At 35.8% G+C, this 24987-nt stretch overlaps 1 protein-coding gene across 1 annotated transcript in view; it reads right to left on the bottom strand.

Moving 5' to 3' along the window:
* Positions 1-14520, bottom strand: part of SNRNP200 (small nuclear ribonucleoprotein U5 subunit 200) — a 39140-nt gene extending 24620 nt beyond the window's left edge. The window contains exons 1-13 of the mRNA XM_031950951.1: positions 14335-14520; positions 13431-13594; positions 9552-9723; positions 8824-9016; positions 7492-7547; positions 3829-3927; positions 3220-3372; positions 2517-2616; positions 2232-2368; positions 1702-1785; positions 1415-1588; positions 822-959; positions 213-368 (exon numbers count right to left, since the gene is read on the bottom strand). Coding sequence (XP_031806811.1) covers positions 213-368; positions 822-959; positions 1415-1588; positions 1702-1785; positions 2232-2368; positions 2517-2616; positions 3220-3372; positions 3829-3927; positions 7492-7547; positions 8824-9016; positions 9552-9723; positions 13431-13594; positions 14335-14379 — 1671 coding nt within the window. The 5' untranslated portion in view covers positions 14380-14520. The remainder of the gene's footprint in view (positions 1-212; positions 369-821; positions 960-1414; positions 1589-1701; positions 1786-2231; positions 2369-2516; positions 2617-3219; positions 3373-3828; positions 3928-7491; positions 7548-8823; positions 9017-9551; positions 9724-13430; positions 13595-14334) is intronic.
* Between the last annotated feature and the right edge of the window lie 10467 nt (positions 14521-24987).

Here is a 24987-nt window from a genome sequence, read left to right as displayed (position 1 = left end):
AACTAATTTCTAACAGATTTACTTCATGACCTACCCCATCTACTCCAATGACTCTGAAATAGAGTTAATAATACTAAGTTACATCTCACTATTATTAGTAAATAAAAAAATTAGGTCACTCTGAAGGTTTAAAATTGATAGCTATCAAAACAATAATCATTTTGGGAGAGCCCAGAGCAGTGTTAACTTTTTATAAAGCTCTATACGCTTACCTTTCCAAAGCTGCCCACCATCTCCTGTACCAGAGAACGCATGGGAGCAATGTAGATGATCTTGAAGTTATCCACATTGATGGTACCATCCACATTAATGTGCTTCCCAATCTCCCGGAGCATACACATCAATGCCACATTAGTTTTGCCAGCACCCTAAGACAAATAGCAATAAGTGTGAGGTGAGCTAAGAAAGCAAAGTAAAATAAATTCATTTCTTGTCCTAGTCTCACAACTACTTGGTGAGTCTTCTACTACTTTGTCTTTTGTTGTTCTTCAATTGTTTCAGAAATGACTCGTTCAATGTTTGACGCTTTGTGACCTCATTTAGTTTTCTTGACAAAGATACTGCAATGGTTTGCCATTTCCTTCTCCAACTAATTTTATAGATGAAGAATAAGTGACTTGTCCAGGATCACACAACTATTAAGTATCTAAGACTGGATTTGAATTCAGGTCTTCCTGACTCTAGGCCTGGAGTATCTCCAACACCACCGAGCTACTCATTCTTTTTTGGGTTCAAAATCCCTCCACTGACAAAATGCAGATAACACTCTGATTAAACTGTAAGAGCTCAAAAGTAAGGGGAAGAATCTGTGGGGTTCATACCGTGGGAGCACATAGCAACAGATTCTCATCAGTATCCAAGGCAGCACGATACAGTTTGCTCTGTATCCGATTAAGTGTTTTAAATCCCTCAAACCCAGCCTGGGCATATTTCTGTAACTTCTCCACTGGCAGCAGTTGCTAAAAAGACAAAATAGGTCATACATCATGGTGAAAGAATCTGAAACAGCTGGTAGTCTTGCTTGCTAAAGAGAACCTGATTAGAGAATATCAGAATTTCCTGGAACCACTGGTTTCCAGAAAGACAGTATTCATTTATTGAAATGGAACAAATATAGCAAAGAGATAAGGCATTTTAATGTTTCAATTTCAAATGACTTCACAACTATCAAAACATAAACATTAATAAGCCAAAGCAAGTAAAATGTAGTGCCACTATGGATAAGTCCTAACAATGTCCTCAACTCAGTATCTACTGATCTGAACCCTGAGCAGACAAGGAATCAGTTTTTTCAACTCTGGTACAAAATTAAGAGGAAACCCTGCCTAGATTCCCAGAAAGGGTCCAAAGACTCAAACTGTTAAATTCAAGAAAGGCTGGACCAACATAATAGCTTATCAATAAAGGAACTCACCTCTTCAGGGCCAAAGGGTTTGGGCTTCAGAGCAGGTACATGTACCTCTTCATAGCCTTTGCGCTGGCGGCGGAAAGATCCATCAGGAAGTTGACAGCGTTTATTGGCCATGAAATGGCTCCCCTGGGTGAAGACCAGATCCTCCAAGTCCAGAACCTGCCTAGGGGCCAGTGCCTGGGAGGATCAAAGAAAAGCACAACTCACCAAGGTACTTTCTTCACTCTTTAAAATTTTAATACTTGCATTGTATCAGCTATTTGAAAAGGCCTTGGTCACTGCTCACCTACCTCTCCACTCTGATCTAGATCCATAGTTTCCAGATCTGTGTCCATTCGGGACTGACGGACACGCTCTCTCCGGGACCGTTCCTCCTAAAGTAGATAAAAAGCAAATATCACCTTCAAATTTAAGTTCTTTATGATGCACCCATTTAAACTTAACTTGGAAAGGGTCAACCCTAACAATTCAAAATAAGAAAGATCCTGATTTCAGATACTTGTCAGTGTGCCCACAAAAGCATCAGAGTAAAATGAACAGCCTCTATCCCACAAAAGCATCAGAGGATGTAGAGTCTCTAGCCAGTATGTCAGTCTAGTGTAAAAGAAGCCATATGGTGTCAGTAAAGCACTTGTGGTCTTTCCATGATGCTTATTTAAACTTACCAGTTCTAATGTGAACCCATTAACATGTACTCAAGTGGTCCACAATAATATTTTACTCCACATTTCAACTCTTTAAGAACATTTCACAATCTAATTCTTTCAAAGACAATCACCAAAGACAGAAAGCAAATGAAAAATTACAGGTCAAACCTTACCCGAATCAGATCCTCCTTCTCAGTTTCATGGAGCTGGTAGAGGAATTTGGAGAGTTCTGGATCAGACTCCATCTTTCCCATGATCCTCTCCTTTTCAGCTTCACTTTGTGCACTTGCCAGCAAAGTACAATATAATACTGCCAAACAGAAAAAAAGATGAAATATAATGGGGCAGAGAAATGAATAACAGGGAATCCAAGTTATCATATTACAGGAACCACAGAGATGAAAACATTATTCTCAAACCCACATACAAAATAAAGACAAGACCTCATGCATACTCACTCATCATCCTATGTTGTCTCAGCACTTTAATAAAATCAAATGTGTTGAAACCCAGGAGCAGAACCAGCTGGTTTTCACATTCTCGATCATCGCTGGCCGTCTACATGAACACCAGGTATAATTAGAATCAACATAGTTTGCTTCACACATTACTTTCTCTATGCTGTTGTTATTTTGGCCTTTTACTGACATCAGCCTATGATGCACACGAACTGGATTTAATGAGGCACAGATGCACAAAGTCATCAACCTCACTCTTTTCACCAATGATGTCTGGCCAAGTTCTACGTACCCCCAAGGCCTGCTTCATCTGCCTTCTTGGCTACTGGAACAAACTGTTCTCATTCACCTACTCTACCAGGTGGAGACTTCACATGTTTGGGATAGATATGCCCCTGACAGTTACCCTCAACCTGGTTTAGCCCACTGCCAAGACCTTCACCAGGGTGGGGTCACTGAGCACATGACAGTTTCTTGGAACTACAGGCCAGAGTTGGGTGAATCAGTTGGATAACAAAGGTAGATAAAAACAGCCCTGGAAAGGGCTAGCAAATCCTCACAAAAGAGAAGCTAGTCTTCCCGGAACATCTTTTACGTTTTCCCTATGTAGTAATGCCAGGGAATATAGACATGACTGACTGGGCAGCCACTTATCTAAAGGAACAGCACTATGAGCACCATCCCATAACTACCCCCAACACACCTTCAAGATCTCGAGCACTTCATCTGCTTTCTTCTGAGATACAATGGCATCATCGTAGAAACGGCTAAGTTGTCGCTGTAGCCAAAAGGCATCGATGTCCCGAGGATGCAAATCCTTTTTCTTGGAGCTCATCAGCTCACCTGAGGCTACAAGCTATAAAAATAAATTTGATCATTAACTCAATACTTTTTAAATATATCTCAATTACCTTCTCCTATGTTTGAAATCATTAACTCAATACTTTTTTTTTTTAATATATCTCAATTACCTTCTCCTATGTTTGAAATCAAGCCATATTCCCAACCACAAAGCCAACTTTGCCCACTGATATCGTTTTAAAACCAGTTATGTAATTTTTCCCATTAGCCAATTGAAATAGGAGTTCATCAATCCCAGGCTCCAGACAATCATATATATATTTTTTCCATTCCTGAAATATGAGAATAAACACCTACCTCTGGGCTCACTATGAAAGTGCTCTATCATTACAAGCTTACTTTTATAACCTAGGGGGTTAGGGTTTGCATTGGTATGCTAACACCAAGAAATAAACTGGTCATCAGCTCTACTTTCCATTGATTGTGGAAAGTACAGGGAGGATGTACTCACATTGGCTGAGAGGGTGCAACGCACAACAGCTTCATCCCCTTCCATATCATCATCAGATGCTTCTTCTCTCACCTCCCCATACACATCCTCATCACCTTCCTAAGGATGTATTTAATGGGTCAAAATAGATCTTTGTGATTCTATAAAAATATGTCAGTTCTAAATGACTCAAAATTAGCTTCTTACAGCAGAATAATTAGGATGAAAAAGCCTCCTGAAAGGCAGATTTCACCATATCCTCCAAAACTTTACTGAATGGACCAAGAAAATTATATTGAGCATAGAAGATAAGAGTCATATGAATTCACTAATCTTATTTTTCATCTCTTTCTTACTATCTACCAAGAACTTAATCCATAGGTTATCATTTATCAGAGATAATAACTTCTAAGAGATATAAGACACAAAAGCCAACGTCCCTAATATCCTGGCTTCTACTATTAAAATTTTGAACTAATGAAAGCTTTTTAGAATAAGCAGGTAATATGAGATGAAAGTTATACAGTAATATATTTGGAAAAGCAAAACAACCAGTGACTACTAGGTATATATCCCAAAGACACTCCCCCGCTCCCCCCCCCCCAAAAAAAAGGAACAAGACCTATTTATGTAAAAATATTTATAGCAGCTCTTTTTGTGGTTAAGAATTAGAGATCAAAAGGATACCCATCAACTGGAGAGTGGCTGATCAAGCTGTGGTATATGAATGTAATAGGATATTACTGTACTATGAGAAATAATAAGCAGGATGATTTCAGAAAAACCTGAATTTTAATGAATCTGATACACAGTGAAGTAGAACAGAACCAGAAGTGTATATAGTCAAAGCAATACTGTATGATGTGAATGACTGAGATATTCTCAACAATACAATGATCCAAGATAATCCCAAAGGACTAATGAAGCATACTATCTGCCTCCAGAGAAAAAACTGGTATTGTTTGAATATAGACTGAAACATACTATTTCTCAATTTCTTTCATTTTTTCTTTTGTCTTCTTTACAAAATGACTAATATGGAAATGTTTTACATAACTGCAGAGAGATAACTTTGTTTGAAGCGCTGGAGTACTACATTAACCAAAGCATTAAAGAGGTAGATATGCTCCTCAAAGGTATGTGAGTGTCATGGAATATTTCAAGTGCAAAATACAAAGTAGAAGATACCTTACAAATGGTGAGTTACCCAATATTCTTTTTTGAAGATAACAATATGCTAATTGTACTGAATTCTAGAACACCATCAATACTCCTTTAATGAGATTCATGGTCACTCAAAAGACATTGGTTGAGCAATCCACAGAAAAATGTATTGTCCAGATGATAATGTGGTTGAATAAGAAACACACTGAATTATCCTGTAAGAACATGTATCTTGGATAAGAACTCCTAAAGAACAACAAACTAGATAGAGAGAAGATAGGAAGGAGATGGACTGACTGCATTTGGGAAAGTCAGCCGATCAACAGCATAGTGCTCTAGTGATTTTGCAAGCTCCTCCATCCATAAAATCCCATCTTTTTAACAACAATTTTCTCCTGGCACTATTTAAGACTGTAAATCATGGAATTCCATGATCTCAGGACTCAGAATTTCAGGTGAATCAAAGGGCAATGTTAAGATACACAAGTATAAAGATAGGTGATAAGTTCTTATCAAAGGAACATTTATTAAACAACTAAGTGTTTATATTTTGTCAAGTACTGGATACATACAATGAAAGACAAAGACAATCCCTACTCTACTCAAAGTCTAATAGGAGAGACAACATGTAAACTACTATGCACAAACAAGATATATGCAAGATAAATTAGAGATAATTAGCAGAGGGAAGATATTAGCATTAAGGGAGATCAGGAAAGTGATATTTTAGCTGAGACTTAAATAAAGCCAGAAAAGCCAAGAGGCAGAGATAAAGAATGACAGCATTCCAAGAGCAAATAAGTCAGTGAAAATGTACAGAGTTGGTAGATGGAGGGTCTTGAGCAAGGAACAGCAAGAAAGCAAGTGTTATATAGGATTGCAGAGTACACTGGAGAAGTAAAGTCTAAGAAAACTGGAAACATGAGAGGGAGTCAATTTACGAAAAACTTTCAATGTCAAACAGATTATTTTTTATTAGATTCTGGAGGAAATAAGTAGTCAATGAAATTTATTGAAAGGGTCAGCATGACATAGTTAGATTGCCACCTTGGGAGATCAATTTAAAAGATGAATGGAAAATAAACTGGAGCAGGGGAGACCCAAGACTGAAAAATCAACCAGAAGGTTGTTACAATAATGCAGACATGAGGTGATAATGGTCTGAAGGTGTCAGTGTCAGAGGAAAGAAGAGGGTACATATGAAAAATGTAAAAGTAAAATTGACAGGGATTGGCAAAAATTGGTATAAAAAAGGAGAAAGTGAGAATGACTAGGGTAACTAGGAGGATAATGGTATCCTCCAAAATAATAGGAAAGAGAGGAAAGGAAAGGCTAAGGAATAAGAATAGGAAGGCGAAGAAGATAATGAGTTTAGTTTTAGACATGTTGAGTTTTAAGTTATCTATGAGATTCTAGTTCATGATATCTAAGAGGTAGATGGAAATGTGAGTCTAGAAGTCAAGAGAAAGATTAGGGTTGCATATTAAGTGGATCTGAGAATCATTAGTTTAGAGATGAGAGAATCCAAAAAAACACACAAGATCACCAAGAAAAAGAGGAAAAAAAAAAAAAAAGGGACCAGGACCAAGCCTTGGGAGACAACTAGGGTAGCCAAGCATGATCCGGATGAAGATCTATTAAAGGAGACTTGAAATATGGTCTGACAGGTAGGAGAACTAAGATAGTAACACAAAAACCTAGAAAATAAAATATCAAGAAGATGAGGGATTAACAGAGTACAAGGCTACAGAAAAGACAAGAAATATGAGAACTAAGAAAAGGCCACAGGATTTGTCAGTGAAGAAATCACTGGTAACTTTGGAGAAAGAAATTTCAGTTGAATCATGATGTTGGAAGTCAGAGGATGATTTAAAAAGAGGGTGAGAGGAAAAAAAGTAGAGACACCAAAGATAGATGGCCTTCTTAAGGAGTTTAAACACAAAAGGCAAGAGAGATAAGGATGATACACCTAGTATCTAAGTTATATTTTAATATATTTAACATCTACTGGTCATCCTGCCATTTAGGGGAGGGGGTGGGGGGGTAAGAGGTGAAAAATTGGAACAAGAGGTTTGGCAATTGTTAATGCTGTAAAGTTACCCATGTATATATCCTGTAAATAAAAGGCTATTAAATTAAAAAAAAAAAAAGGATGATTCACCTAGAAGTGATAGAGAGAACAAGTGAGGGTTTTTTGAGGCATATTTGTTGGCAGTAAAAAGGGAGCTTGAAATTTTAAAAACCTTAAAAGTGCTGTATAAATTCTAGCACCAATAATAGCAGCTAGAATTTATACAGCACTTTAAACATTGTAAAGTGATTTACAATTATGATCTCACTTTATTCTCACAACTCTAAGTAGGTCCTTAATATCTCCATTTTGCAGATGAGAAAACTGAGGCAGATAAAAGTCTTCATGCCTCTAGGTTCAATGCCACTGCATTTCCCAGCCACCCCAATTAAACTAATACCATCAAAGACCAGAATTACTGTTATACAGTTTCAAAACTTAACACTTACCTCTTCATCTGATTCAAACTGCACATTCACACCATATGTCTCATCAATGTTATCATCTAAAAAAGAAAATGAAACAATTAAGAATGAGTGATTAAGGAAAAGACAGGAGTGAAGGAAGGAATTATCTGCCTTCCCCAGAACCCCTAATTATCTTCAGGAATGCTAAAACAGTTGAGAATTCATCACTTTGTATCACTTCATGTTAAAACACTTCAATCCCATAAATACCAGAAAGAAAAGTCACCAAGCTTCATCAAAGAATAGAATCACAAAATGCCATAAATATTAATAAAAATTTACATTTACATACCAGGTTAAAATTTCTAAAATACCTTATATTCCTTATCTCATTTAACCTTTACAAGTACTCTTGAGGCAAAGATTACAGATTTAATTCTCAATTTTGCATATAAGAAAAACTTCAAGAGATTAGGTGACTTACTTTTACTTAATGATGAATGTGAGACTGATCTCATAACTCACCTAGCTCCTTCCTGAGCTCCTACCACTACCCCATGCTGCCTCTTTAAAGGTTTAAAGCAGGGATTCTTAACCTGCAATTAGTAACTTACTTTTAAAAATATTTTAATAACTGCATTTTAATATAATTAGTTTCTTTTCTAATGCTATGTACTTTATTTTGTATTTAAAATACTATCCTGAGAAAGTTTTTGTCTGTCTGCCAAAGAGGTCCAAGACACAAGAAGAGTTAAGAACTACTGACTTAACGAGACCTAAAAGGTTAGGTAGTCTCACCCAGATCTGAGTAAGAATACTCTCTACAACAGACTTAATAAGAGATTATGCTACCTTTGCCTGAAGATGTCTAATGAAGAGGAACTCATGAATTCCCAATCAGCACTAATTCCTAAGCAAGAAATGCTTTTTATTACCACCAGGTGAAATTTGTCTTTTTGCAAGTTTCTACTCAGACTTCCTAGTTCTAGGACCAAGCTTAGAATAAGTCTTTCGCAAAACAGGGCTCCAAATAGTTGTAGACAGCAATGACATTCCACTTAAGCAAGCCTTCTTTTATGCCCAATACTTCTCTTCCAACTAGACAAAAGTCATCCAGTGGATTTTTTTTTTTTTTTAAGCTTTTAAGCTGTTTTCTTAACTACCTGAACTATATTGAAAGTTTTAAGTACATTAAAACTTCAGGACAATAAACAAGTCAATGATGTTGTAATACAGATGAATCACAAAAACAACCAGACTAAAGAATTATTACTAGGTTCTGGGAAAATATGTGACCTCAGGAATGTAGTTAACAGGGTTAGCAAGCAAATCAACCAATAAGATTGGAACAAAGGATTTAAAAAGCTTTATTACCCATATTCTGTATTTCCTTGTCTCCACCATAATCTGTGATCTTTTTGCCCAAATTCACCAACACATGGTATCGGGTATCATCTGTCTGGCCCAACAACAGGTCAATCTCCTTTCTTCTTTCCTTGTCACGTAGTTTCTCATTTTTCAAGACTGCTAAGACTTCATCTGCTGCACCACAAAGGATATCTCGTGGCTGACAGAAGAAAAAGAAACATGTTTTGGAGACATGATATTTAAGTTAGTCATCAAATCACAACAAATTAACAAGTAAACTATAGCCATCAAAACCTTTTCATTTCTCTATTAAATTAGATTTCATGGGATTATAAAGCAATCGTGGTTCTTTGATTAAAGATATAAATACACAGATCCAAAATCACACAAACATGACTACCAGTTTTTTAAAGGGAAGCACAAACTGATTTTAAAAGAGAAAAGATAAGTGCTTGGCAAGTTGGATAGAAACTTCCTCTAATCAATTCATTCTATGTCTTCAGAGTTAGATTAAGTGTACTTAGTCCCCAGAAAACTCCAAAGCACTTATTATCAATTATTTTACTATCTGCCTAAATGCATCATTTTAAAAACATGAGGGCTCCTAACCTAAACAATTATTATGGAAAAGTTTGATATCGACAACAATCATATCAGGAAATAGGGAATTTCAGATGCCTTGACGCTAATAAAAAACATGGTATCTTTCTTTAGCGGCTTTGTCTAGTTCTTACCTGATCTCCCAGTGCTGCCTGGATAAAGCTGAGTAGCACCTCATAGGTTTCACGGGTCTCCTTTGTTTTGGGCTTATAGATGATGCCCACCATCTCATCAATGCCTTCTGACAGCAGTGTATAGCCTTTCATTTTATTGATGTCGTGCCTGTCCTCATCACGTTTTCTTCGTCTGAGTGAACCAAGAAAGGCAATTGATCAAGACCTATCCCTACCACTTCTCACCCACATGATAAGACTAATTTAAAACACACCCTTTTCCTTTTCAGTTTCTTTTTGTGGAAATAACAAAATTTGTCTTCCCAAAGTGAATCCATCCTCATTTAACTTCAGGAATCATTCTCCTGTTATAATGAACACAAAGAAATTTCCCATGCCAGCTTTTCACCAAATGCCTTAAAATTTTTAAAGATTCAACACTTGATCATGACTCCTATTGTTTTGATTCCTTTCTCCAAGGACATGAAGAATTTTCTTTTGACCAGTTTTTCCTATATAAATGAAGAATTTACTTTTTATAATCAGAGAACTTGAGGGCAATAAAATAAAATAAACAATCTAGTATGTCTCTTTGGGAAGAGAAAAAGCCTGAAGATACTGTGCTAGGAAAAAAAGAATCAGTTCTGCAAAAGAAACAGATATTGTTTAAAAAAACAAAACAATGAAACATTACTGTTTTCTGTTGGAACATTTGCTATAGGAAGGAACTATTCTATCTTCACTTACAAAAAATCATTTTACCACCAAAACTGAAGCAGCAAAAAGCAAGGATAAGGAATCTAATATCAGCTTTGTTATCAAGTACTTTCCTTTCTATGAGTCACTACATCATTCACATCTTTGAGATGAAAAGAAGCATGGGTAAGTCACAGAGACAAGTTATTCACAAATTCATGTTTATTACTACAAGAAAGGCTATACTTCTATTCTTCCCTAATTGGTTCGCTATTTCACTACCATAGAAACTATTCCAAATATTCTTTGCATAAACCTCTTCTATTTCCTCCTCCCCTGACCCATCATTTTACTAAGCAAACTGATTATTTGATGTTAAGTTCCCATTTCTCTTCTTTTCAAAGCCTTCTGACATTATACCCAACTCTCTACTCCTTTTCCCCAGTTTGACAATAAGATAGTCCTTTTCCCTGGCAAAGCCAACCCCTCTAGATTTGTTCTTGATTAACTGCAATCTCAATCATATCCCCACCCTCTCAAATCTTCAATCTTTTTATCTACTGGTTTCTTCACTACTGCTTTCAAGCAGTGCTAATAAGTCTCTATAATTCTTAAAATAACCTTTGCTGGACCCTACTAAGTCCTCAAGCTATCATTTTTATCATCATCTTTCTTAGACAAGTTTTCAATCTCCCTCTTCCTCCCAGTAAATATTTTTTAAAAAGCTCTATATACTCCCTATATAGTATATGTCCTGGAGATACGCCATACTCAACATATTCAAAACTATGCTCTTCACAATACTTTCCTCTTTCTGTAGAAGATACCAACATTCTTTTAGTCTCTCAGGTTTTTAATAGGTATCACACTGGATAACATTCTCTATTACTCTGTATATCTAACTAGTTGTCAAATCTGGACATTTCTAGCTCCATAACATCTTCTGATGTCCTCGTCTCTACTCACTAGATGTCACTTTAATTCACCCTCATCACCTCAGGGAGATTATTCCAAGAGCCTTCTCAAATCTCTTTTAATTGCAGTCCATCCTATACTGCTGGGAGTTCAGCACAAACCTGACCACATAACTCATCTACTCAACCATCTCTTGTAGTTCCTCACTATCTCTAGATTCAAATATAAAAAAAATATGTTTAGTTTTTAAAGCCCTTCACAAAGTAACCTTAACTTATCTTTCTGGACTAACTAACTGTACTTTACTCCCTTTTCTGAATTTTAAGATCCAGCCAAAATTGCCTTCTCTGTTTCTCACAAGACAACATTGCATTACCCTTTCCTTGGTAACCACTATTCTCTTTCCTGGAACTCGCCCACTCCTGATCTCACAAAAGTTCTTCAAAATGTAGCTCATCTCCCACTTTCCACATTAAACTACTAATGTACTTTCCCAAGCTACCTTGTATTTAACCACTTCCTATTTATTATCTTTATTTATTCTGTATATACTTATATAAATACTTGTATCATCTATTGGATTGTAAAATTAGTAGGGATTCTCTCTTTCTTTTTTGTATTTATATCCCCAGTGAATAAATAAGTGAATTTTAAGAACCATTTATTAAAGGATTACTATATTCCAAGTACTATAAAAAGTCCTGGAGATACAAATTGAAAAGGCAGTCCCTGCTCCTAAAGAACCCAATGTGATAAAGGAAACAAGACACACAAAGTTTCAGCTTCAAATCAAATGGAAAGGTCCCATGGTGTTTTGGGTACAACAGAAAAAGCACTTAACTAATGTCTCCTCTTTAATGCCATTTCTACCAATAAAATTACATCAGTTTCAACTGTTAAATTATTTGATAATGTCAAGGACTTTGGAAGCAAGAACTTTCTTTTTTGGGTCTTCAGTAGTTGCACATATATTACCAGTAGAAAAGACCTATTATAGAATAATGAAAGTTTATTGATTCTGTATGATGAAGGGGATAAATCTAACCTCTAATACATCTTCCAGTGCCAAGAGTCTATATTTCATTCATTTGTAAAACATTTATGAAGGATCCTAAATCTTTGAAGAATTTCCAGTCAAGTAGTTTTATACTCAACCTTGCTTAAGCTTTTCTTTCTTTTTTTATTATAGCTTTTTATATACAAGACATGTGTACGGGTAATTTTTCAACATTGACCCTTGCAAAAACTTGTTTCAACTTTTCTCCTCTTTCCCTCCATCCCCTCCCCTAGATAGCAGGTAGACCCACACATGTTAAATATGTTAAAGCATATGTTAAATACAATATATGTATACATATTTATACAATTATCTTGTTATACAAGAAAGATTGGATTTAGAAAGAAGGTAAAAATAACCTGAGAAGAACAATCAAAAATGCAAGCAAACAATAACATGGAAATGTTATGTTGTGGTTCTAGTGTTCTTTACAGATCAATTGAAACTGATTTGGATTCTCTCATTGTTGAAGAGAGCCATGTCCATCAGAATTGATCACCACAGAGTATTGTTGTTCTGCTAACTTCCCTTAGCATCAGTTCATGTATATCTCTTCAAGCCTCTCTGTATTCATCCTGCTGGTCATCTCTTATAAAACAATAATATCCCATAACATTCATATACCACAATTTATTCAACCATTCTCCAATCGATGGGCATCCATTCAATTTCCAGTTTCTAGCCACTGTGAAAAGGGCTGCCACAAATATTTCTGCACATACAGGTCCCTTACCCTTCTTAAGATCTCTTTGGGGTATAAGCCCAGTAGAAACACTGCTGGGTCAAAGGGTATGCACAGTTTGATAACTTTTTGAGCATAGTTCCAAATTGCTCTCCAGAATGGTTGGATCCCTTCACAATTCCACCAATGCATCAGTGTCCCAGTTTTCCCGCATCCCCTCCAACAATCATCATTATCTTTTCCTGTCATTTTAGCCAATCTGACAGGTGTGTAGTGGTATCTTAGAGTTGTCTTAATTTGCATTTCTCTGATTAATAATGACTTGGAGCATCTTTTCACGACTAGAAATAGTTTCATTTTCTTCATCTGAAAATTGTTTGTTCATATCCTTTGACCATTTATCAACTGGAGAATGGCTTGATTTCTACTAGAGTCCATTCTCTATATACTTGCTTAAGCTTTTCAACAAAAGATAAGTAAAAACTAGAAAGTGGATGAACTTCAGTACTTTCAATTTCAAGGAAGGGGACAAAATTGTCTATATACTCACTTGGCTCTTCTCTCCTCCTGCATCTGGGGTTTGGTCCTTTGTGCCTTATCACCCATTCGCGTGCCCTCAAGTTTTCCCACCAGCGAAAGTACTTCTCCCGTTGGTTCATCTCGTCTCGTTCGGTCAATGAGAGACCGGTCAGCTTGAAGGACAAGGTTGGAGTTCTGGAATAATCACAATATTACAAAGCTAGAAAAAGAGTGGGATGTAGCACAAGTAGCCTCAATTCCGGCAAACATTTCCCTTTACCCAGATGCTGATCCTTGAGAATAAACATGTACTGACTTCATATGCATAAAGGGTATGATATTGCTTGTTTTATCAACAGGTGGGCCAGAGTCGAGGAAAAAAATGTGCAACTCAAAAACAATTTTTTTTAAATGCTGTTAAAAAGATTAGTGAAAACTTTCTAAAAAAGAGAATAATTTGAACACTTCTACCTGAGCATTTCGTAAAATACATACAGATCCGGCACTCGCTGGCCCGAGCCACCTGTTTTGCTATAATGAGCCGAATAAGCGCATTTTCCATACTTGGGAATGCCCATTGAAAACAGCATCTTACCTAAGCACACAACAGCTAAGCGCGGAGGTGTGTCTGGCGGCCGGAGACATTACTAATTAACGGGGCTTTCTCTCTCCGTCCCATCCCTCCGTCCCCGCCTTCCCTTCTTTTCCCCACCCGCACTTCAAGATGTGCGGGTCTCCCTAAGTCTCCAAGCTCGGTCTCCCGTCTCAGGGAATCCTTTCCCAACTCTCGGGCGGGCGGCCCACTCCAAAGCCGCCTCCCCGCCTTGCCCTCCTCCCTCCTCCTCCTCAGGTTTTCCAAGTCCCGGAGAGATTCCTCCCCGCCCCCTCTCCCCCCCCTCCCCCCTCCCCCAGGCCGAGCGGGCCCCGACACTCACAGCCTTGTACTCGTACTGCAGGCTCCGGGCAGTCACATCCGCCATGGCGGCGCCCGCTCAAGCGCCCCGGCTGAGGCCCCGAGGCGCGAACCTATCCTCCCAAAGCCCTGCTTTCCTTGGGCTACGCTCTTCCCGGACGAGGCACACACCACAGAAACGCTGGACAGAAGCGGGGAAGGAAGGAAGCAGGGAGCCCAAGCTGCTCCCTTCCGGTTCCAGGTTACTCGGCGCCCTCAGAGGGTGGGAGGGAGAAAACGCGCATGTGCACGAAGTCGCAAGGCTTAAGAGCCCGAGAAGCCAACAACAGGGATCCTTTTATTTCGCGCGAGAGTCACGTGTCCGGATGGTCGTCAGCGGCAGTCGTGCAGTCCTGCGCGGTCGCGGCTCGGGAGCCTCGTTTATGCCGCCATGAATAGCGTGCCAGTACGCATGTGCGGTATAGCCTCGACGAGGTCCTGGTAGGTTAAAATGTATTGAATGCTGCTCTGTTCTTTCCCCACGGAGGTAAATCTAAAATAAACGTATAAATAAAAACATCTTGCCATAAAAAAAGACCGACATCATAAACTTTTCCACAAATGGGCGGGGGATACACACAAGGGATAAAAAGTGGTTAGAGAAATCCTGGAATTAGGAAAATCTCAGCCCCTATTCTAAATATTCTTAAAATTCGAATTCTTAATGATCCTAAAATTGGAATTCAAATTCTTAATAATCCTGAAATTAGAATTCAAATTCTTAATAATCCTGAAATTAGAATTCAAATTCTTAATAATCCTAAAATTAGAATTCAAATTCTTAATAATCCTGAAATTAGAATTCAGATTCTTAATAATCCTGAAATTAGAATTCGGATTCTTAATAATCCTGAAATTAGAATTCAAATTCTTAATAATCCTAAAATTAGAATTCGGATTCTTAATAATCCTGAAATTAGAATTCGGATTCTTAATAATCCTAAAATTAGAATTCAAATTCTTAATAATCCTAAAATTAGAATTCGGATTCTTAATAATCCTGAAATTAGAATTCAAATTCTTAATAATCCTAAAATTAGAATTCAGATTCTTAATAATCCTAAAATTAGAATTCGGATTCTTAATAATCCTGAAATTAAAATTCGGATTCTTAATAATCCTGAAATTAGAATTCAGATTCTTAATAATCCTGAAATTAGAATTCAAATTCTTAATAATCCTAAAATTAGAATTCAGATTCTTAATAATCCTGAAATTAGAATTCGGATTCTTAATAATCCTGAAATTAAAATTCAAATTCTTAATAATCCTGAATTAAATTAGATTCAAAATCCTGAAATTAGAATTCAAATTCTTAATAATCCTAAAATTAGAATTCAGATTCTTAATAATCCTAAAATTAGAATTCGGATTCTTAATAATCCTGAAATTAAAATTCGGATTCTTAATAATCCTGAAATTAGAATTCAAATTCTTAATAATCCTGAAATTAGAATTCAAATTCTTAATAATCCTAAAATTAAATTGTTAATAACCTAAATTAAAATTCTTAATAATCCAAATTAAATTAAAATTAAATTCAAATTCTTAATAATCCAAAATTAGAATTCAGATTCTTAATAATCCTGAAATTAAATTCGGATTCTTAATAATCCTGAAATTAAAATTCGGATTCTTAATAATCCTGAAATTTAATTCAATCTTAATAATCCTGAAATTAGAATTCAATTTTAATCCTGAAATTAGAATTGATTCTTAATAATCCTGAAATTAAATTCAATTCATAATCCCTAAATTTAAATTGATTCTTAATAATCCTAAATTAAATTAAATTTTAATAAAATTAGAATTCAAATTCTTAATAATCCTAAAATTAGAATTCAAATTCTTAATAATCCTGAAATTAAAATTCAAATTCTTAATAATCCTGAAATTAGAATTCAAATTCTTAATAATCCTGAAATTAGAATTCGGATTCTTAATAATCCTGAAATTAAAATTCAAATTCTTAATAATCCTGAAATTAGAATTCAAATTCTTAATAATCCTAAAATTAGAATTCGGATTCTTAATAATCCTGAAATTAGAATTCGAATTCATAATAATCCTGAAATTAAAATTCGAATTCTTAATAATCCTGAAATTAGAATTCAAATTCTTAATAATCCTGAAATTAGAATTCGGATTCTTAATAATCCTGAAATTAAAATTCGAATTCTTAATGATCCTGAAATTAGAATTCAGATTCTTAATGATCCTGAAATTAGAATTCGGATTCTTAATGATCCTGAAATTAGAATTCGGATTCTTAATGATCCTAAAGTTAGAATTCGGATTCTTAATGATCCTAAAGTTAAAATTCGGATTCTTAATGATCCTAAAATTAAAATTCGGATTCTTAATGATCCTAAAATTATAATTCGGATTCTTAATAATCCTAAAATTAGAATTCGTATTCTTAATAATCCTAAAATTAAAATTAAAATTCTTAATAATCCTAAAATTAAAATTCGAATTCTTAATAATCCTGAAATTGAAATTATGCCTCAAATGGTACACGTTGAAATTATGTCTTGAATCATCCTAGTCTTAACAGACTGCAATCTTAGGAACTTAATTAAGAGATCAGTCTAATAATATTTAGTCTTAATAACATGAGAGTAATAAAAGAATCCAGCTCTGAGCAATGATTAATAAAACTTGCTGATTAATGTTGAATCTTATGGGATTGTAATTGGTATTCTGAGTTTGTTTCCAGTTATAATCATCAAGAAATGCCATTAATCCAAGGATCCATAATTACAGCTGCCCTATGGGAGTAATATATGGAAACTATGAATGGTTAAGTTTTGTTTCAGGGAAAAGTCAGGAGAATGATTTTCCCCGAGTAACATTTCCTATTGAATAAAAAAATTTCCCACCTGGCTAATTTTGAGCCTAGCTGTGATATTCTGTTAATACGATTATCTACCCATATGACTTCTGCCTAGAATTTACACAAAGCTAGGGGAAAATTTTCCCCTTGTTATAGCTACATTCCTCTTTTTTCCTTTTATGACAAATATCTATAAATATGCCAGTGATCAGCAGAAGATATATAAATTTTTATCTGAGACTAATGCTGGAACATATCTAAGTCACTATATTAAGATACAAGTATATAAAATCTAAATTATTCAGCCTGAAGTGACAGACCTTTCCATATCCTAAAAAACGAAGTGGATGAGTACTTGGACTTGTCTGCCAGATAGATAGTACTTATATATTTGTGTATAATAATAATAATAATATATGTATATTAATGTATAATTTTATAATAATAAACTTGGATATAGAAGATACTCTAAAATACAAACAAATTCGCAAGAATTTGTTTACCTTAAATATGCCCTCTTCTTGAGAGAGGATTTAAGAGAAAAGTCTATATGGGTATAATATCTAGTCCATTTGAACATGGTTATGGTCAAAGTATAGACCCCTCCCTCCCCCTCTCCTTCTTTCCTTTTCTTTCCCTCTCCCTCTCCCTCGCTTTCTCCTTTATGTTGTCCTCTCCTTCTCCTTCTTCCTCTTCCCCTCTCTCTCCCTTTTCCCATCCTTCTTCCCCTCTCTCTCCTCTTTCTCTCCCCCTCCTTCTCCATCTTCCACCCTAATCCCTCTCTCCCTTCCTTTCTTTTTCCTTCCCCCCCCCCCCGCCTATCTCTCCCTCTCTCCCCATCCCTCTCTTTCATAATAAAACACAAGCCTCACAATTAAGTCCTTGATGAAAAATTTTTTTTTTAGTACTTTCAGGTCTTGTTGTATCTTGGTGGTTTTGCAAGGATGAGTGTGGTAAAATATTAATGCATGTATTTTGAAAATAAAAAGCTATTATGAAAAAAGTAAAGTTGAATATTATATTTATATGTTGCTTGTTGAAAGCTCATGATGTGGAAGATGCATCAGTAGAGAATTAGGAGTGCTTAGAGGAGAAACAGGAGAGAACAGTGCCATGAAAACCCAGAGAAAAGAGTATCCAGGAAGAGTCATTGACAGTGTCAAATGAAGCAACAGCTTGAGTAGAAGACTGAACAATGACCATCAAATTTGACTTTCAAGAGAGCATTGGGGGGTAGCTAGGTGCTGCAGTGGATAGAGCAGTGGAGGACCTGAGTTCAAATCTAATCTTAGACACTTAACACTTCCTGGCTGTGTGACCCTGGACAAGTCATTTAAGAGAGAGAGCGCATGGGTCACTTTGAGGGAATAATTTAGTCCATTAATAGTCAAAAGACAGAGAGCAAAAGATTGAGGGGTGACAGAAGTAGAAGCAGAAAATATAGGTAGATTGTTCAAAGACCTGGACCAAAAAAAGGTAGGAGAGAGAGAAAGTAATAGCTTGAGGAAATAGTGTCTTGTGAAGGTTTGGGATGAGACTTGGGCATATTTAAGTTCATTAAGTAAAGCTCTAGTAGATACGGAGAGGATAAAGATTTAAGAGAGAATATATCTAGCCATATGAATATATGCTCCAAGTCATTATTAATCAGAGAAATGCAAATTAAGACAACTCTTAGATACCACTACACACCTGTCAGATTGGCTGGAATGACAGGGAAAGAGGGAATGTTGGAGGGGTTGTGGGAAAACAAGGACACTGATACATTGTTGGTGGAATTGTGAATACATCCAGCCGTTCTGGAGAGCAATTTGGAACTATGCTCAAAAAGTTATCAAACTGTGCATACCCTTTGACCCAGCAGTGTTAATACTGGGCTTATATCCCAAAGAGATCATAAAGAAGGGAAAGGGACCAGTATGTGCCAAAATGTTTGTGGCAGCCCTGTTTGTAGTGGCCAGAAACTGGAAACTGAATGGATGCCCATCAATTGGAGAATGGCTGAATAAATTGTGGTATATGAATGTTATGGAATATTATTGTTCTGTAAGAAATGACCAGCAGGATGGTTTCAGAAAGGCCTGGAGAGACTTACATGGATTGATGCTGAGTGAAATGAGCAGAACTAGGAGATCATTGTATACTTCAACAACAATACTATATGAGGATCAATTCTGATGGACGTGGCCCTCTTCAACAATGAGATGAACCAAATAAGCTCCAATAGAGCAATAATGAATGAGCTACACCCAGCGAAAGAATTCTGGGAGATGACTATGAATCACTACATAGAATTCCCAATCCCTCTATATTTGTCCTTCTGCATTTTTGATTTCCTTCACAGGCTAATTGTACAATATTTCAAAGTCCGATTCTTTTTGTACAGCAAAATAACTGTTTGGACATGTATACTTATATTGTATTTAATTTATACTTTAACATATTTAACATGTATTAATCAACCTGCCATCTGGGGGAAGGGGAGGTGAAGGAGGGTAAAAGTTGGAACAAAAGGTTTTGCAATTGTCAATGCTGAAAAATTACCCATGCATATACCTTGTAAATAAAAAGTTATAATTTAAAAAAAAAGAGAGAATATATCTAACCACAAGGTGGAGCTTGTGAGTAGAAACAGTTATCCCCAGGAGCTAACACCCAGGTTGAGTTGACATATACAATTCCAACTAGTTCCCTGGAACTAGAAATTTTGGCTTTTAACCAAGAGTGAGGGGGGCGCTATTAGAGAGTAGGAGGGGAACTAGGCATTTAAAACTTCCCAGGCTAAAAACAGTTATTCTGTTCCAATCCATAGACTTTCTGAATTTGTGGTATTTGTTATCTTTATTGGCACCAGGGTGGTGCTTTCTCTTGCTCTCTTTCCCTTCCTTGCCGTTCCTTCCCCTGCATTTCACTTAACAAAAAAAGTATTTCCCATCTCTAAAAAGTGGAATCTTTTCTTTCTTTCTTTTGTAATTTATCCAATAACTATAGGAAATAGTTTGAGTTTGCTGGCCAAAGAAATTTATCATAGTTTTATCAAAATAAACATTTAGGGGGAAAACATACACACAAATACATAAGCTACTGACTGAAGCTCAAAAAGCCTAGAAGAGAACAATGGAAACAGGAAGTGAATGGTCAGGAAATAAATGGGAAATAGGTTCTCTTCCTCTCCACCCCCACCTCCCACCACTATATATATCTTTTGTGGATGAGAAGGAGAAGGAGAATATAGTGGGTCAGATTTTTCAAATCTCACCAGCCTGGTCCCACCATTTTTACATGCTTGTGCTCATGCTGTCCTTGGCTCATCCGTGACTTCCATCAGGCCATCTTGATTTCTCAATCCTGATCTTCCACAAAGCATTTGAGATTACTTTTATACTTTGTAGGTTGATAAGGTGTCTTCAGTGACTTCCCCTTATGTTGTCACCCACTATGGTTTCTCTAAATTATTCATTAACATTCAAAGTCAGGGGTTTTGACTCCAGGAATTTAAGGAAGGTGGGTAAATATCATTGTCCACAGGCACTGTCCCTCCTCTGTGCCAGAAATTCTGTAGTCCTTTGCAAAATTGCCTGCAGCATGTTGAAATGTGTATATATTTATATTATATACACACACATTATATACACACACATTATATACACAATATATATATATATATATATATATATATATATATATACACACATATAGACCTCACAAATATCAAAAGAAATTTGTTGTTCAGTTGTGTCTGATTCTGTTTCCCCATGGTCATAGTACTTTTCTATCCTCCACCATTTCCAGAAGTCTGTCCAAGCACACATTCATTGCTTTTCATGATACTATCTATCCTTTTCATCCTCTGCCATCCCCTTTCTCCTTTTGCCTTTAATACCTCTCAACATCAAGTCTTTTCCAATGAATCTGTTCTTCTCATTGTGTAGCCAATGTATTTTAGTTTCACCATCAATATTTTTCCTTCCAATGAGTAGTCTGATTTATTTTCTTTAAGTTTTGATTGATTTGAGTTACAAGTGACTCAAAAGTTGCCTTCAGTACCACAATCCAAAAATGATGATTCTATAGCACTCAGCTTTCTAACTCTCATAGCTATGTTACTGCTGAAAAAACCATAGCTTTGATTATATGAACCTTTGTTACCAAGATGATGTCCCTGCTTTTTAGTAAGCTGTCCAGATATGTCATAACTTTCCTTCCAAAGAAAATGTTTAAGCTTCATAACTGCAATTATGATGTTCAAAGATCTTTGAACCTAGGAATATAAAAGCTAACACTGCTTCCTTTTCTTCTTATATTTGCCAGGAATTGATGGGACGTGTTGCCAAGATCTTAGGTTTTTTTGATGTTAAGCTTCAAGCTAAATTCTTTCACTCTCACCAAGAGGCTTCTTAACCCTTCTTCATTCTCTGTCATCAGAGTGACATTATCTGCACAATTGAGATTGTTGATATTTTTTCCCAACAACCTTAATTCTGGCTGTTGATTCATCCATCCAGGCATTTCACAAGGATGTACTTTACATATAAGTTAAATAAATAAGATGACAATATATAATCCTGAACTCTTAACTCTTTTCCCAATATTAAACCAATTGATTGTTCCATGTCCAGTTCTTACTGTTGCTTTTTGACCCATAAAAAGGTTCCTCAAGAGATAAATAAGATGATCCAGTATTCTCATCTATTTGAAGACTTGTTACATTTTCTTGTGATCAAAAGAAACAATCAACATTTAGAATAACAACAATTATTATCTCACAGATAATAAGTCTACTGCAAGAAAATCCTTGGAATGAACACAGTGAATTTGGTCTCTCACTTCATTTGTTCTGAATTTTAGTTCCTTCTCAACCCCTGTATTCCTGACTTTGTTCATCAATATTTAAATTTTTAAAGTTCTGATAAAACCTGATTGTCTCCAACCAACTTTTTATCCTCAGTAAGTGACTTGATTTTTGTCTTTCTTCCTTATTCTGATTTATTCTCTTAATCTGATCTTAGATAGTTAGGTATGTCCCTGTTAAGATGGCTTACTTGGTTCTAATTGCCTTTACTAAGATATTCTAGGTCCAGTTTCAGATCAGTTCATTTCTGAAACTGTACCATCTTTTGTTTTCAATTACACTACTAGTTTCTAATTCTCAATCTTTGTAAATATGTATTCTGATATTTCTTATTATCCTTATGATTGCTCACAGAGAGGTGAACAAAATAAAAGGCAAGGAAAAAGGGAAAATAAAATTGAAAGAGAGAGACCAAAATCTAAAGAAACATAGATAGGGAGATGGAAGAGAGAAGAGATAGCATAGGAGGGCTGGGAAGTTCAATAAAGTTCTGAAGTAAATGTGGAATGTTAGAATCTAAATTAAACAATTCTCCTACATTTAAGTGGAGACTTTGGATATGGGCACAGAATAAGTTATTGCTACTCTTGGCTCTGTTAATCAGTTCTCCAGATGTTTATAAACAATGCTTGTTCACTGGAAAATGGCTTCCTCCTTTCCCCTTCAAAATATAAAGTTGTTTTTCCTCTGGAATTGTATGTGGAGTAGTTTTCCTTTGGAACTTCAGAGAGAATATTCAATTCAAAAGGCATTTTACTAACTCTTTACTTTGGACCAGGCATTGCATTGGGTATCAGAGAGATAAAAACCAAATGAAATGGTTCCTGGCCTCAAGGAGCTTATATTTGACTGAGGGAAACAACACGTACACATGATATAAAAGTCACATTGGCTGGTGAGTGCCCTTCTCTTACAAGGGGCTCCTTCAATTGTAGGAAGGTCTGATTCCAAAGAGAATTGGCCATTGGGACCCATTTAATAGTCTTTAAAAGGAGAGAACAAAATATTTACCCCTCTATCTATAATCCTCTAACCTCCTGTCCTCTTTTCTTATCCTCATATATCAACCTTATCCCTCTGATGTTCCTATTAAATTCCTCCCTATCTTTTCACTGTGCATTTCAGAGTACCTGTTCTGTTGTTAACAAAGTGCCTCCATATTAAACCTGTTTCCTGAAATTACTTTGCTAATTACTTACTCGGGATTTACTTATTTAATAGGAGATTGGATTGAATTGCTTTTTATGAAACATGTAGAGGAATGGGTCCTATAGCATGATCCCTCCCTTATATTCTGTGGCTCCTTGCTGAAGGATGCATGCTTTGAATGGAAGGATGCCCCAATTCCTCATTGGCTGTTGTGACTGCCTTTCCTAGATTTTACCAATCTTTCCCACTTTAGTACCAATATAAAACAGTTGTTCCCATAGAGAGGAGAACTTTTATTGCTCCACTTGTCTTTACTACAACAATTAACAATAATAATAATCATTAATTTTGTAGTTCTTCATTCGGAGTTTGCAAAGCACTTTACATAAATTATGGCATTTGATCCTCACAAAAACCTCATAGGGCAAGTGTTATTATTATCCTTATTTTACAGACAGGAATGCTTGGCTAATCTTAAAATTCTTTTTTTTTTTATTACAGAGGTTACCTAGTCCAGGTTTCTTATTTTACAGATGAGGAAACTGAGAATTTGAAGAAGTTAAGCAAGTTACAGGGTAGCAGAACCATGATTTACATTTTATTGTATATACTCTTTTCTTTATCTTTTCTCAGTTCATGTAAGTCTTTCTATACTCTTTATTTACCATATTATTTTTTCTTATAGCATAGTAATATTCCATTGCATTAATGTACCACAGTATGTTTAGACATTTTCCAATTGATGGGTATCTACTTTGTTTCTAGTTCTTTGCTACCAGAAAAAGTGCTACTATCAATATTTTGGTGAATCTGGTCACTTTCTTCTTATCTACAGTATAAAGTCACTAGTCTCGAATCTGAGTCAAAGGCTATAGACATTATAATCACTCTTGTTTGTTTGCATACTTTCAAGTTACATTCCAAAATAGTTGAATTGCTTTATAGCTTCTAGGACAATGTTATATATGGGTATCTGGCCCTCTGACTGTAAATCCAAGGATTATGACTCTAATCTTCTTCTTTCTATTCCCAATGCCTAGCACAGTCTCTGATATCTATTAAGTGCTTAAATGTTTATTTACTAGATGTATGATCTTGGGCAAACAATAACTTCCTTTGAGTTTCAGTGTCTTTGTCAGTATAATGGGAATAAGAATACTTGCTTTACCTATCCCACAGGATTATTTTGAGGAAAACACTCTGCAAACTATAAAAGTGAATGTTTTTAAAGGGATATACGTATGAGATATGACAACAAAGGCAGATAGTGGTAGAGAAATATAAAAGAGTGGCAAAATCTGAAAAGACTAGGGGTAAAGGCCAGTATAATGAGACTTATAATAAATTCTAGGACAACAAATAGTTTTGGGGGGTTATGGAGAAGACAAGAGGAATTAGGAAATGATAGTTACAAGATGTTTACCTTGTAGTAGATGACAAGAAAAATGATGAGCTGCTTAAATATTATTTCATTTCTTCATTTTTCTTCAATGAGTCTTTACTACCAGAATGGAAAAGACAAAAGAATAAGTAAGGAGAGATTCTAACCTAATTAAGTTCTTCATTTGGTCTACATTAATTACATTTCTGAATTCTGAAATAACCTGCAGATATGATTGTTGAATTGAAGTCTGTGGTTTCTGATGAGTCCTTCCAAGTAGTAGTGGTGTCTCAGGACTGGGGAGAAGCAAATAATATTCTGATCTTCAGAAATAGGAAGGGAAACATTTGAAAGTACAAGCCAGTAAATTTAATTTCAATTCCTGGTAGTGCTTTGTAACTAATTTAAAAAATAATTT

This window comes from Sarcophilus harrisii, chromosome 2, assembly GCF_902635505.1.
Source record: "Sarcophilus harrisii chromosome 2, mSarHar1.11, whole genome shotgun sequence".
NCBI classification, from domain to species: domain Eukaryota; kingdom Metazoa; phylum Chordata; class Mammalia; order Dasyuromorphia; family Dasyuridae; genus Sarcophilus; species Sarcophilus harrisii.
The sequence above is the reverse complement of the archived record's forward strand: the minus strand, read 5'-3'. Positions and strand labels throughout refer to the sequence as shown.